Source organism: Dromiciops gliroides, chromosome 1, assembly GCF_019393635.1.
Source record: "Dromiciops gliroides isolate mDroGli1 chromosome 1, mDroGli1.pri, whole genome shotgun sequence".
Taxonomy (NCBI): Eukaryota; Metazoa; Chordata; class Mammalia; order Microbiotheria; family Microbiotheriidae; genus Dromiciops; species Dromiciops gliroides.
Window position 1 is genome coordinate 151,261,044 of NC_057861.1, and position 14,772 is coordinate 151,275,815.

General features: G+C 37.2%; 1 protein-coding gene across 6 annotated transcripts in view; it reads left to right on the forward strand.

Annotated features, from left to right (window-relative positions):
• RUNX1T1 (RUNX1 partner transcriptional co-repressor 1) overlaps positions 1–14,772 on the forward strand; it is a 178,396-nt gene that overhangs the window by 115,546 nt on the left and 48,078 nt on the right. For all 6 annotated transcript variants that reach the window (XM_043976910.1, XM_043976908.1, XM_043976911.1 and 3 more), the window contains one exon: positions 3,045–3,226. In XM_043976910.1, the coding sequence (XP_043832845.1) occupies positions 3,045–3,226 (182 nt within the window). The remainder of the gene's footprint in view (positions 1–3,044; positions 3,227–14,772) is intronic.

The window sequence follows — 14,772 nt, forward strand, 5'->3', positions numbered from 1 at the left end:
TGTGACTTGCCCAAGGTCACACAGCTAGTAAGTGTCAAGTGTCTGAGGCCGGATTTGAACTCAGGTCCTCCTGAATCCAGGGCTGGTGCTTTATCCACTGCACCACCTAGCTGCCTCCTCTTTCCCTATTCTTGAAACGAGTCCCATATTTACGGAGGTTATAGCCACTATATTACTACAAATGAAGTATTTATTCAGTTGTGGGACTAAAGTGTTCTGGACCCAAAGAAGGATGACCAGTATAATCAATGTATTGGAGAAGATCATAGTGTCAAAAGAGAAGGTGAGACAAACTGGAAATACTTATATTGGAGAAGAGAAGACAACACTTAGTACGGAAATGACAACTACCTTTAATCAATCAAACATTTATTAAGCATTAATTATGTGCCAGACACTATGCTAGCCAAGGGAGGTACAACATAAAGGGGCAAAAACATAAAGCCAATCCCTGCCTTCTAGGAGGTGACAATGTATAAATGGATGGGCATATGTAAGATGCATTCAAAATAGGAAGAGCATAAACTTAGAAAAGACTTGAGTGGCTGTGGGCCCTGGGAAAGCCTCCTGCAGAAGATAGTTTTTGGGGGCAGCTAGGTGGCGAAGTGGATAGAGCACCGGCCCTGGAGTCAGGAGTACCTGAGTTCAAATCCGGCCTCAGACACTCAACACTTACTAGCTGTGTGACCCTGGGCAAGTCACTTTACCCCAATTGCCTCACTTTAAAAAAAAAAAAAAGAAGAAGATAGTTTTTGAGATGAGTCATGAAAAAGAAGCCTGTGATGTCAAGATACAGAAGTGAGGAGGTGGGACATTCCAGGGATAGCAGAGTAAAGTAGATCTTGAGCACATATAAGCTAATATCATTGTACTGAAAAGAGTAGTGGGTGGGAAGTAAAGTGTAAGAAGACTAGAAATAGAAGAAGGGGTCAGCTTGTGAAGGGCATTAAATGCCAAATGGAAGACTTTATTATTAGGGCCTGGAAGTAATAGGGAGCCACTGGAGTTCATTGAGCAGGGGCGTGACATGGCCAGATCCATATTTCATAAAGGGCATTTTGGCAAGTGTGTAGAAAATTGATTGGATCCAAGGGAGATTGAAGGATGAGGGACTGGTTGGAAAATCTGTTAAGTGGAAGAAGGGCTACAGAGGGCAGAACTAGGTGCAGTACATCAAAGTAGCAGAGAGAGAGATTTATGTCTGATGTCTGGAAAAGCTCACCAATAATTAGTGCTGCTATCCAGAGGTAAAATTGACATATCATTGTCTTTAAATGGACTCCGAGCGACCCTATGTGGAAGAGCAGATTGTTTTTCAGATAGAGGTTAGATAATATAGATCTGAGTTGCCTTCCAACCATAAAATTCTGTGAAAATAATGAAATTTTACCTTTATGAATTGTTCATTATTCAAATCTGTTAACCAGGATAATTCTGTGGATATTTTTTTTACCTACATCAAAGAACTTTTAGAACAAGTTTTGGGTGATTTCTTATTAAGAACCACTGTGTTGGAGTGGATCTGATACAAAGGAGTGATTGATTTAGTTGTCAGAAAACCTTACTCTACCCACTATGCACCTTTGTTCCAGTTTCCCCCTATCTGAAATAAAATTATAAAGCAGGAGCAGTTCACCTAATGATTCTTCATTCTACCCCATAGCTATGGCTTTGACGTGGTTTTTTGCCCTTAAGATAATAAAACTTTTAGTTCTGGTTTAATCTAGTAAATGAGATCATCATGAGTAATCCATATCCTGGTATATTATCTTTGTAGAACTCAAAATTTTAATTTAGTAACAGATCAGTTACCTTTCTTAGTGAAAAACTTTTCCTAAAGTTTGTTAGATCTTGGGATATAATCATTTGTTTTAATTATCTATCTATCTATTTGTCTGTCTGTCTATATCCATCCATCCAATCTATCAAGAGATTTGTTTATTGTTTGGTACAGGTAACAACCAAGATGTCAGACTTTTATTCCCAAGATATTACTTAAATTTTAGAACATTTCTGATGATGAAAATATATACACATATCAAAGGTGCTAGTAAACTGAAGGTGGCAATCCAATTCAGTATATCTACTCTTACTGTCATGTATTACTGAACTACCAAGGTGCTGTACTAGGTGCTAGGATATAGAAACAGGATGGAAAACAGTCCTTGTCCTGAAAGAGAATACATTCTACTGAGGGAAAGGCCTGCAGGCAGATGAGTTGGAAGAGCAGACCACTAATAATTAGAGGGATTTGAAAAGGCTACCTGTAGAAGGAAGTCTTTGAGTTGATCCTTGAAAGAAAGCTTATCCTCACTTTATTATGTTTGAAAGCTTTAAGGAATATTCTTTGTGATTTCCTATTTCCATGTTTTTGCACTGGCCATCTCCCCTTTCCCTTCCACCTTATAAAGTCCCTTTCTTCCTGTAAAATCTAGCTCTAGCATCTTCTTCTGTATAAAGCCTTTCCTGATCTCCTGAACTAGTAGGACCCTCCACCTCTTCTCTAACTACCCTGTATTTCTTTGCAATTGTTCTCCTTATGCTATATATATTTTTTAATAAATATTTGCTGTATTTATCATTACAATGTAAGATACTCAAGAGTATGAATGGTTTCATTCTTTGTATTTGTGTCCCTAGTACTTAAAAGTGTCTGGCACAAAGTGGGTTCTTGAAAAGGTTTTTTAGAAAATGCATTTATATTTCAAATATGTTATGAGCCACTCTTATTGTAGTTTTTCATTAGTTGACCTGGGACAGTGCTGTAATCTTGAATAAATTGAAAATCTTGTTCTGCTTAGGTCTTTTTTTTTTCTTATTCCAGTTTCCATCATGGATTTACGTGTAGATCCGTCGGGTTATTTTTTCACACAGTTTTAGGCTCAAGTGTTCATGCCTTGCATTTGGAAAACTTAGGCTTAAAAGAGGAGGCGGTTTTCTTGAGCTGAGCCAGCTCAAACTTTGTCTGCAGTGGGATGCAGTTGCTTTGTCCCGGATGAAACAGCCTGGCCCATCTTTTTCTTCTTTCTGAAATGCTTTTACAGGCCAACCTCCCCCTTCTACAACGGGAGCTCCTGCACTGCGCAAGACTGGCCAAACAGAACCCTGCCCAGTACCTCGCTCAACATGAACAGCTGCTCCTGGATGCCAACACCACCTCACCTGTTGATTCCTCAGAGCTGCTTCTCGATGTGAATGAAAACGGGAAGAGGCGAACTCCAGACAGGTGAGAGGAGCCGAGAGAAATTCATACAAGGGGATGGCCTTTTCATGTTTCTGAAGGAACCAGTTGTGGCCGGTGATGCTATTGTGGGCCATAGCATCACAGATATAAAGATAGAGGGATTCTGGGAAGGCCAGCTGATTCTAAGGGCTGGGTTGCTTTGGATTCCTGATACCTAGAGTTTAGACAAGCTCTTGCTTATTAAAATTAAAAATACATGTATGGATCTTTTTGTGTGTAATCCCTAACATTTTAGGGGGCAGGTTAGCCTTGATCTAGTGGGGGAAAAAGCACTGGATGCAATTAGTAGAAACCGGAATTGGAATCCCAGTTAGGATGCTTCTGACCACTGTGACTGTGGGCAAGAAAGATCCTTTAACCCATCCGCATCTCATTTTCTTCCATTGTAAAATTAGGAGACTAATACCTGTTATACTTTCCTAATGCAATGATTATAAGTATTATATGAGTAAAACCGTGTGAAATGCTTTGTTAACTTTAAAAAGTGCTTTTAAGATTTCAACTATTGTGGCTAAATTGTCTTTTCTGTAGCATTCCATCCTACCCACTTTTACAATCCTTTTTCTTTTAATTCTTCTGAGTTTTTATGTTTTTGTTGTTCTTTAGGGTACTTCTAATTCTTATTTTGACCGTTTAACCTTCTTTTTTCTCTGAATGTTCCTTGTAGCAGCAAAAACATGACTTTTAATTCCTAGTCTCAATGTTAGAAGGAAGATAGTGGGTGGCTTTCTTTGACCTAAAACATTGATTCTCTTTCCTGTTTGTCTTTCCTGAATGGAAACAGGATGGATTAGAGGAAGTTTTGGAGTATGTCATCATTACAGAAGCTTTTTTTTTTTTAATCACTCAACATTTACTGCACAAATCACTTGTGTCTGATTGGAAGCACAGATATGTATCATTCTGCTAATCTGTACTTATGCCAAACTGGACGATTTATTCCTGTACATGTCCTTTGTTTTGTTACTTCAGTGCCTTTATCTCCTTTTCTTCAACTCTATCCTTTGGGATCCTGACCATCCTTGAAAACCAAAATCAAATTCCAGTTTTTCCTTTAAGTCTTCCTGATTCTCTCAACTACTGCTCTCTGCTACTCCCACCACCCCACTACAAGTTGTAATTTTCCACTGTAAAACCTTTGTACCTGTCTTATTTATCATATTTCATATTCTGGTATTTATGCATATCCTTTCTATTTCATCCACTAGAATGAAAACTTCTTCAGGTGAGGAATTGTGTTTTATTTGTTTATGCATATTAGTGTAAAGGGAATATCATTGTTGAGAGAAATCTTTTGAAAGGTATAGAAGCTGTTAAATTTACGAGCTGCCTGGTCACATAGAGATCTGTTAAATTAATAGCTTTGTTACTCATCTATTTATCATGCAATTATTATCAGCCCAATCTCTGAAATTTTGAAGCTATTTTTAGAGGGTGTTTTTTTTGGTTTGAGGCTATCTTTTTGTTTTATTCCTTTAAAAAGAGTTTTCTTTTTCTTTGTTTCCCCAGCCTTTAACCTGATGGTTAAATCCAGCTCATAATAAGTTCTTGATAAATGATTTTTTAAAAAATTGATTAACTCTCATATTCAGTTCCTTGATTTCATAGGGAGGGTTGAGAAGAGAGGGAGAAGAAAAATTTAGAACACAGAATTAGCTCATAGACCTTAATCTCATCAGAATGGGCTCAAGGAGGGAATAATATACACCCAACTGGGAGGAGTAATCTATTTAACCCTATAGGAAAGTAGGAGGGGAAGAAGATAAGGAGGGAAGGGTGAAAGAAGGGAGGGGGCAGTCAGAAGCAAAACACTTTTGAAGAGGAATAGGGTAAAAAGAGATAGAAAATATAGTAAATATCATGGGAAGGGAATAGTTATGATGATTGACTATAATGGCAAAGCATATGGTACCTACTTTACTGGGCTATTGTGAAGAAAATTCTTTGTCAACTTTAAGGTACTATATAAAAGTTACGATGAACAGGATGCTATCAGAAAAACCTGGAAAGACCTACATGAACTGAAGCAGAGTGAAATGTACTGTATACAAAATAACAGCAATAATGTAAAATGATCTGCTGGGAAGCATGTGGTTATTTTCAGCAAGGCAATGATCCAATATAACTCTGAAGGACTTGTGAAAATCACAATCCATCTACAGAGAAAGAACTGATGATATCTGAAAACAGATTGAAACACATTTTTTTTTGGACAATTCCTTTATCTGAAGTTTTGTTTTTATCTGTTTTTTCTCAAAACGTAGCTAATGTGGAGATGTTTTCCATGACTACTCATGTATAACTTATATTGAACTGCTTGAGTTCTTGGGGGTGCGGGGTGGGAAGGGAGGGAGGAAGAGAAGTTGGAACACAAAGTTTTAAAAAATTGATGTCAAAATTTGTTTTTACATATAATTTGGAAAATAAAATTCTAAACAGAAAAAAATTAACTATCAGAACACTTGCAAAATATTCTGAACCTGACATTCTAAACCATCTTCAGTTTCTCATCACTGATAATTTCTTATCTGCAAATATTTTCTTGGTCACATTTGAATATGCAGTGAACCTAGTACCCTTTTCCACTTTGATCACACCCCTCCTCTATTCAAAAACATGTAGTGGCTTCCTCTTGTTTATCCAGTTAAGTGTCAGTCTTGAGGCTGACATTCAAGCTCCAACACCTAACTTATTTTTCTTATGCTATTTCTTATTTTTGTGTTTTACCTAAACTAAATCCAAGTCTGTCTGACCCTGCTTATTTTCCTGCCTCTCCCATATCCATGCGTGTGTTTCTAGTACATTTCCCCATGTCTGAGTACTAACTCTTTCATCATTTTAATGTATTGAAAATCCTCTTTTCCTGAAAGACCCTACTTAAATGCTAACTTCTTGAACAAGCCTTTTCTCTCCCATTCCACGATATACATGAGTGATTCCTCAAAATCCTTCTACTTTGCATGTTAACTGTTTGCATCTTTCCCCTTATTAGGTAGAGTAGTAGTATAGTGGCTTGAGTGCTAGATTTGGAACCAGAAAATCCTGGGTTCAAATCCTGTCTCTGACACTTACTAGATCTGTGTGATGCTTGGCAGTACATTTAAACTTTCAAATACTTGTTTTTCTCATCTGCAAAGTGGGTGGCTGGGTAGAGCGGACATTGTACTAGATAGTCCCTTTAGTCCCTTCCAACTCTAAATTTCGGATCCTTATTAGATTTTTTTTCTCGTTAGAAAGAAGCTCTTTGAGAATACAGTCTGTGTTGTGTAGATCTTTATGTCTTCAGAATCTAGCAGTATATGCAGTCGATGCTTAATAAAATGTTTAATGGAATGGAATATGTGAATCCTTAGTGCTAGCAATTAAGGGCAATATTTTCATGATATCCAAGTGAGGAAGCTTTAATTATCTTAGGGATAGATTCTCCCCAAGTGTTAAATTGACCTAAAACCCAGCATGTTGCCTGCAGATAGTTGAATGAGGATGGCCACCATAGAATTTCAGAGGTGGATGGGACCTTAGAAGTCATCTAGTCTGACTTGAACATGAATCAAAATCCTCCCTATAATGTGTACAAGAAGTGGCCATCTGGCCTATTTTTGAAGACTACTTGAAGGTGCCCGTACTTCTTCCTGAAACAGCACATTCATTTTTTTTTTTTTTTTTGGTGAGGCAATTGGGGTTAAGTGACTTGCCCAGGGTCACACAGCTAGTAAGTGTCAAGGGTCTGAGGCTGGATTTGAACTCAGGTCCTCCTGAATCCAGGGCCAATGCTCTATCGACTGTGCCACCTAGCTGCCCCCACATTCTACTTTTTGATAGTTCTGGTTGTTAGAGGATATCTTTCCTTATGTCAATTCAAAGTCTTCTCTTTAACTTTGAACAATTACTCTTGGTTCTGCCCTTTATCCCCTATCAGAAGAAAATGTAAATCCTTATTTCATATGACCCTTCCCCAATACTTGATGCGGACAGCTACTATGCCCTTTCTGAGTTTTCTTTTCTATAGGCTAAAACTTGTCTAGCTCCTGCTATTGGTTAACCCAGGGGCATGACCTTTAGGACAATAAGTATCTTGATTACTCTTTTCTAGTTTACATCTGTGAAATGTGGCACCCAGGATTAAATACAACATTCCAAATATAGTTTAATTAGGAAGAAATTCAGCAGCATAAATGACTACTCTTTTGGTGTGGTCATTGAACCAGTGCAGGAGCCACCTACCAGTTCTGTTATCTAGCTCACATCTACTCTATAGGCATGGGTATTCATTCTATTGTTCCATTGGGAAAGAGGATAACATGTTTGACACGAGAAAAGGTATAGATCATGAGATGATGAGGCTATCAGGCAATCAAAGCAGGTATGAGTATTCTGTAAGTAGAAGTCATTTCAGAGCAGATGACCTAAGAGCATCATAGTTTGAAATTCCCTTCCTGTTCTCCAGTGATCATAAACAGCAATTTTCTCTTGCTACATAACTTGGATTTAGGTTTTCTTCATTATTATATTTCCATAGAAAACCCCATGTAAAAGCTAGTCAAAATGCTATAGTAATGGGAAAACAGACCTTCCATTTTACAGAGCTAATTAGTTCTTCCCAAAATTGTATTTTAATGAAAAATGATAGCTATGGATATCAGTATTTATGCATAGAAAACTCTCTTATAGTTGGGGAGAAATTGATATCTCTTTTTTCCTCATACATGAATGGTCACTGAAGTTAAGGTTTACACAGTGATCTCTGGGTTGAACTTATATCAATGTGATAAAATTCTAAGATGTATTATGAAGGCAAGATGCTAAATGAGTCTCTCTCTTTCCGCCATCCCCTCAGAGTTAGGAGGAGGGGTGATGAGAATGTGTTGTGTAAATACATTTGTATCTTATGGGAATTTGAGCAGATCCAAGAAAATATGGTCCTCGACAAGCTTTTTTTTTTTTTTGCATACATTTTCTGCATCTTGTTTGCATATGCATTTTCCCTTTTTCTAGTTATTTATCTGTACATCCACATCTACAGTATGAAATTTTATAGAGTATAAAAGTGTCTGACAGCAAAGCTTTTTTGTTTTTGTTTTTTTTTTTTTGGGTCTTTTTTTTTTTTTTTTTTGGTTTTGGTTTGTTTTGTTTTTGAGGGTTTTTTTTTTTTTTTAACTGAATGTTTTGTTGGTGCATATGGTCTGACATGGATGAGCAGCCACGGTGAGATTTTGGAGTCTATTAAACTGGCTCATTAAAAAGATCAATCTGTTTCTGCAATAACACTGGGAGCCGTCAGTCACTGACAGAGGGAAGAAACTGACACCTGAGGAGGAGAAAACACATTTGGGTAATTTGTTCCTGACATGTCACGGACAAAAGTGCTCCCTTTATTTTTGTTTACAACTTTAGAGGCTTCAATCCTGAGACTGCTGATTTAATCTATTAGTCAGTCTTCAGCTTTGGGGAGGGAAGTTTTGGCAAATTCAATCCGCTTCTGTTTTTCTACTTGCCTTAAAAAGGAGAGTGACTGGTTATGTTTTATTTAACAGTTATTGTTATTTACAAAGAAGCAAATCCTCTAGGGCCATTGATGAAAATGGTTTTCTCAGAATGAAAAAGTAAGATGTGATCTATTTCTATTTTTATCTCACTCTGGAGAGGAGGGCCCTGAGTAGCTGTGTTGAGTTTGTAGCATAGTTGTAGAATACTGTACCCCAAACTGCCTCCCCAATTTTAAATTTTCATTTCCATGAACATTTATTGAGGATTCACTACGTTCCAGACTATGTGGTAGGTGTTGTAGGAATACATAGACAGGAATGAAATTACCTCCCTATTTTTGTAGTGTGCATAAAAGTTAGTCTACTTTTTAGTCTAAAATAATGGGAAAAATAAGATATAAAATGTAATTTCCATGTTTTCTAAACAGATAAAAGGTAAATTGTTTGGGTCCTTTTGCCATTCTACCTTTGGAATCTGTCTTTGCCCCTAGAATCTGGAGAACATAAGAATGTGACTTTTTTTAAATGAAGTGAAAAGTTCACAAGAGGTATGGGTGAAAGGTTAAGAACATTCTTTTAAAACTACTCACTGAGATGACTCATGAAATGCATCATTTCACTTCCATAAAGATTGGCAAGTTAGGTGGAAGAACAAGTATACCATGTCAAGTTTCTACAAGGCTTTAGAGTATTGAAAAGTATAGAGGATTTCCTTCTCTCCCCACTTTTCTAGCATGAGCAGGAAGGGGTCAAAGGAGGAATAAGTACTAGCCCTGTGCAATTTTTGAAAAGAAAGATATTTTTTAACATCCTCATACTTATTAATACTTTATTGTTTATTCATGACCTCTTTCTTTCACCTCATGTTCAGGAAATCATCCTGAATGCCTAATGACTTAGGAGAGAGGCATCTTTCTTTTATTATACTTCAATTTACTTGAAATAAGCAATAATTCCTCCATTAAATATCATTTTTTCTATAAATGCACATTTTAAAATGCAGCCTTTCCTTTATTTCCTCTATTTAACATCCGTTTTAAAAATATGCCCATCTCAAGGTAAAGTCTGTCCTTCTAACACCTGAATACATTAATTTTATTACTTAGACAGCAAATTCGGGATAATTTCATTAGCCCTTAGTAATAACTAACAACGGTTCTATGATGGTACTGCTGGATTTCCAGAAGCATAACTTGGAGGGAATCTCAAGGCATTCGTTTAACCATTTCATTTTACACAGGGGGCAACTAAGGCTCAGAGAGGTAAAAGGAAATTCTTTAGATATATGGCTATTGTTACTGCCAGGTTTGATTCTCTTATCTAATTGAAATTTAGATATGCAAATAGTGTAACTAAATAACAGATGAAACATGATGATCCAAGTTCAAATAAGAATTTTTAAAGCTTTATCCATAATATTTTGGGGGAAAATATTATAATTTTATATAATACTAATTATAATAGCTAGCATTTATATTTCATTTTGTATGTGATATATTATTATACATACACACCCATATTTGAAGAACACTTGCCTACTACTACAGCTGTGACTGGGGCTGTATTAAAAGAACCATCCAAAGATCATTAGGAACAGAAAAAACACTGGTGATGGCTGATTGGATTACCAAATAAGTTTGAAAGCAGAGGGAGGGATATGACAAAGAATTTGACTGTTTGGAAGCAAATGTTATTTGAATTAGTGGGATTTAGTATTCATAACAATACTTCTTAAGCTGCCATTGGATTTTTTTTTTTTTCATTTTTGCAATTTGATGATTTCTCTATACTCTAGTTCAAAAGAAGATAATTTAGCCAAGCTTTAGGCAAGAATTATAAGATCTATTGACTATGAACGTTATTATTACTAAAGCTGTGGTATCTGCTTAGGCTTTAAATATCCTAAAATTTATCTGCTGAAATATGGGTTGATGCATATAGTTTCACACAGTGAATTTTTCATCTTGTAGTTTCAGAAAAAGAATGTGCACATTATGGCAATTTAAAAAAAATATACACTCAGGTTCATAGGTTCACAAATTAATATTTATAGTGAAATATAGTTACATTCACGTATTAGAAAATAAAGTAATAGTGGTAATTTAACCATCTTCTTCTACATTTGATTTGATTTGATTTAATTTAATTAAATTTAAAGGTCTTCATCTAGCCCCAATTTACCTTTCAAAGAGGCAGCATGGTAGAATGGAATAAAGGCTAGTTTTGAAGGCAAAAGATTTGGGTTCCAGTCCCATATCTGTGACTGGCTTTCTGACAGTAACCAAATTAACTTAAACTTCCTAGGTCTTAGTTTTTTCATTTGCCAAATGTAAAGTTTGCACACTATGATCTTTTTCTCCGTATTGCTTCCTTTCCTGCATGTCCAGAGCTCTAGCAATGCTGAACTACTGTCCTTCCTTTGGTTGCTTGACTCTGCAAGTACATTTTATATAGTTTCTTAAGGTTTTAGAGCACTTTGTGGGTTCTATCTCATTTGAACCTTACCAGCAATTCAACAGTCACATCACCATATTCTTCCATGACTCTGGGTTATAACTTATTTGGATATGATGAGTTAAATTCATTTAGAGTAACTAGGGAACATCTCATCTATCCTGAGTTTCAGTGCCTTCTTAAACATTATTTTTCGTTCTAATTCATTGCCTTGGATACTCATATTATACTATCTTATGTCTTTGAAGAATTGGAAAAGAACAATTCAGAGTTAATACCTACAGTCAATCTGTCAAAGGTGGCCTTCACACAAAGGTTAGATGACCATTTGTTGGGTATGTTGTAGAAGGGATTCTTATTCCAGTGTGAGTTTCATCTATAAATGGCCTCTGGAATTTCTTCCATCTCTGGGAATCTATGAGAAATGAGGAAAAATGCAAATCTGAAGGTGTCTTTGATTAAATAGAACAAAAAGAAAAAGTAACTCCTCCCTCCCCTCCCCCAGTCATTGGTTTGTGCCAATATGGAAGATAGCAAGAAGAAAGAAGTATCTGTTTCAGAAATAAAGTTTTATAGAGTCCAAGTAAGTATATTGTTCTTTCCACTACATGAGATGAGACTTGGCCATTGTTTCTATATCAGCATGGGGGTGGGGTAGGATAGGGAGGTGAGAAGGAGAATGACTCTTAGCCTATGAAACTGCATCATTGGGAACATGGTGGTGTTAGAGTAGAAAATATGGTCAGTTAATTTTAGGCATTGTGTTGAAATGCTGATAGGATGTTTAAGTGGGAAAATCTAATTGGCAATTTGAAGTATAAGACAAGTTGAGGAGAAATTCTACTGTGTAGAATTTGAAATTACTGCTTTGGCTATCAGGTACAAGAAGCAGTATGGCTAAATGGATAGAGAGTGGGCCATGAAGCCAGGAAGAACTAAGTTTCAAGCCCCACCTCTGACTCATACTAGTTGGTGGACCCTGGGTAAAGTCACAGCCTTTCAGTTCTCTAGGCAACTACTGCTGATCTACATTGGTAGACAGTTTTCTCATCCAGAAATTGATTACACTAATGCAATCACAGGTCTAATTTCTCTCCCTATTTTGGCTATTCATAGATCTTTTTTATTACTTTACTTTTTGGTTCTTAGCAGTATTCACAGTATTTTACTGACTCCCTAATGTTAGCAATCCTGCTTTTCCAACAGTAGTGCCAATTGGAGCCTGCTCGTGTGCCTCCAGTCTTGTGTGATTCATGTTTATGTCTTTCTGTCAACTTTCCATTGAGCATCTTCCACTTAGTGTTGAAGGATTTCCTCTGGTTCTTCTACTGTTTTGGGCTTGCTAGATTAGGATTTGGGCTATTTGTAGTTATGCTGTTTAGGGCTAAAAAGAAGGTATCAGTGTATTCATCAAGGTCAACCTGATCCTTTTATACAGATGAGGATATTGAGGCCCAAAGAGTTTAAGTAAATTGACCAAAGTCTCAGAATGGCAATTCTAGGATTGGCACCTATATATGCTGACTCTAGTTTCTAATGCCCTTCAAGGTGGCTTGTTTAAGGATAGGCCTGCTTCATTTCTACTTTAATTGCCATCATCAAGCCCAAGAAGATTCCTGGAAAGGCCAGTGTTCGTAGAATGACTTGAATGGGGAAGGGGAAAGTTGATGGTGATAATAGAGGATCCTTCTCAGAGTCTTTCCAAAGCAGCAGCTCTTCATATTGTAAGGGGCTAAAATTCTAGCTATACTGTCTAAAATATCTAATGAGTGGTCACCAATAAATTATAAGCTTTAGCAAGACTTTAGACTTTTAAGCATTTATTAAGGAAAAGAGATTTGGTGAAGAGAGAGAGAAAGGCCTAGATTCATCTATCTATCAAAGGGAGAGTGCATTTTAGCTCCACTCTCCACAAGAGTCCTCATGAAAAAGAGCCAAGAGAGAGCCAGCCTTGCTCCTTCTTCCTCCCACAAGCAAATGTCACTTCCTGACACCAAAGAAAAACCACATGGCTTGCCCTCAGGAGCCTTCTCCTCATGGCGGAGCTTTCCTACAGTAGCTCTTCAACAGGTGGCATCATTCCAGTCGTTACAATATCATCCTTTTGACACCTCTCCTGCTTTATTTCAGCCCTTTGATCTGATTCCAAGAGGTTTCAAAGGTCTGTCAAGGACTTTTTTGCTATTAGGTTCCTAGCAAACACACACAAAAAGAGTATCATCTATTCTGTACTAGAGTGGCAGTCTCTTCAGAATTGTATCTGTCCTAAATGTTCCATGGTGGGAAATTCCCCTTGGGGAAATAGATTCTTCAACTTGTCTAAATAGGCCATACTAACCAATGGAATCTCTTATCTTATGGGTGAGTCCATTTGCTTGTTGTCTAGATGTCACCAGAAGACATCCCCCCTACCTTTCTGGTCTTCTACATCCTTCCCCCAAAAGTGACTGGTGACACTGACCTTTTTCAACAAAGCAACACATTCCATTTCCCTATACCAAACATTTTGACTGGTAGTCCCTAGTCCCCACTTTTTTCTCCCTCCTCATCTCTGGCTTCTTTCAAGTTTCAGGTAAAATCCCATCTTCTACAAGAAGCCTTTCCTGACCTTCCTTAAGGCTACTACTTTCCCACTGTTGATTATCTCAGATTTATCCCATATATAGTTGTGTTTGTTTGTTTGTTTTGTTTTGTTTTTGTGAGGCAATTGGGGTTAAGTGACTTGCCAGGGTCACACAGCTAGTAAGTGTTAAGTGTCTGAGGCCGGATTTGAACTCAGGTCCTCCTGAATCCAGGGCTAGTGCTCTATCCACTGTGCTACCTAGCTGCCCCATATTTGTTTGTTTTTGACTATTGTCTCCTCTATAAGATCATGGGCTGCTTTTAACATCTCTTTCTGCTTAGCGTATTGCCTTGAAACATCAGAGGCACTTAGCAAATGCTTGTTAACTGACCCATTTCTGATTGTGATTGGTAATCAAGGAATAGTGATCAAATATTAAAAAGATTTATGTAGTTTTTCACTTTTAAAGAAGACCCCAGTAAAAGGCATAAACGGAGGAAATGCGGTATGATAGAACTGTGGTATTCAGTGAACTGTGCTAGGGGATCAGCTAGGTTGTCTCAGTCTGATACTAACTAGTCGTGTGACCTTGTACAGATAGATCACTTTATCTCCCTAGGTCATAGTTTCTTCCTTGAGAAAGGAAGGTGGTTGGGGCTGGTGGTTGTACAGATGACCTTTAAGGTTCATTTCATCTGTAAAATTCTGAATTTCTTGTTACCATTGTTGTGGTATCCGGTATATAAACACTTTTTATTCTCTTCTGTGTAAACTTAATTTGTCCTGTATGTGAACTTCCCTTTGCATGAAAGTCTGGCTTAAGTTTGGGTTTGAAAAAATGGTATAGGTGCTATTTCTATTTGTTATTTTTCTTATTTTTTTATTTTTCTTTTTTTTAAGTGAGGCACTTGGGGTTAAGTGACTTGCCCAGGGTCACACAGCTAGTAAGTGTTAAGTGTCTGAGGCCAGATTTGAACTCAGGTACTCCTGATTCTAGGGCCGGTGCTCTATCCACTGCACCACCT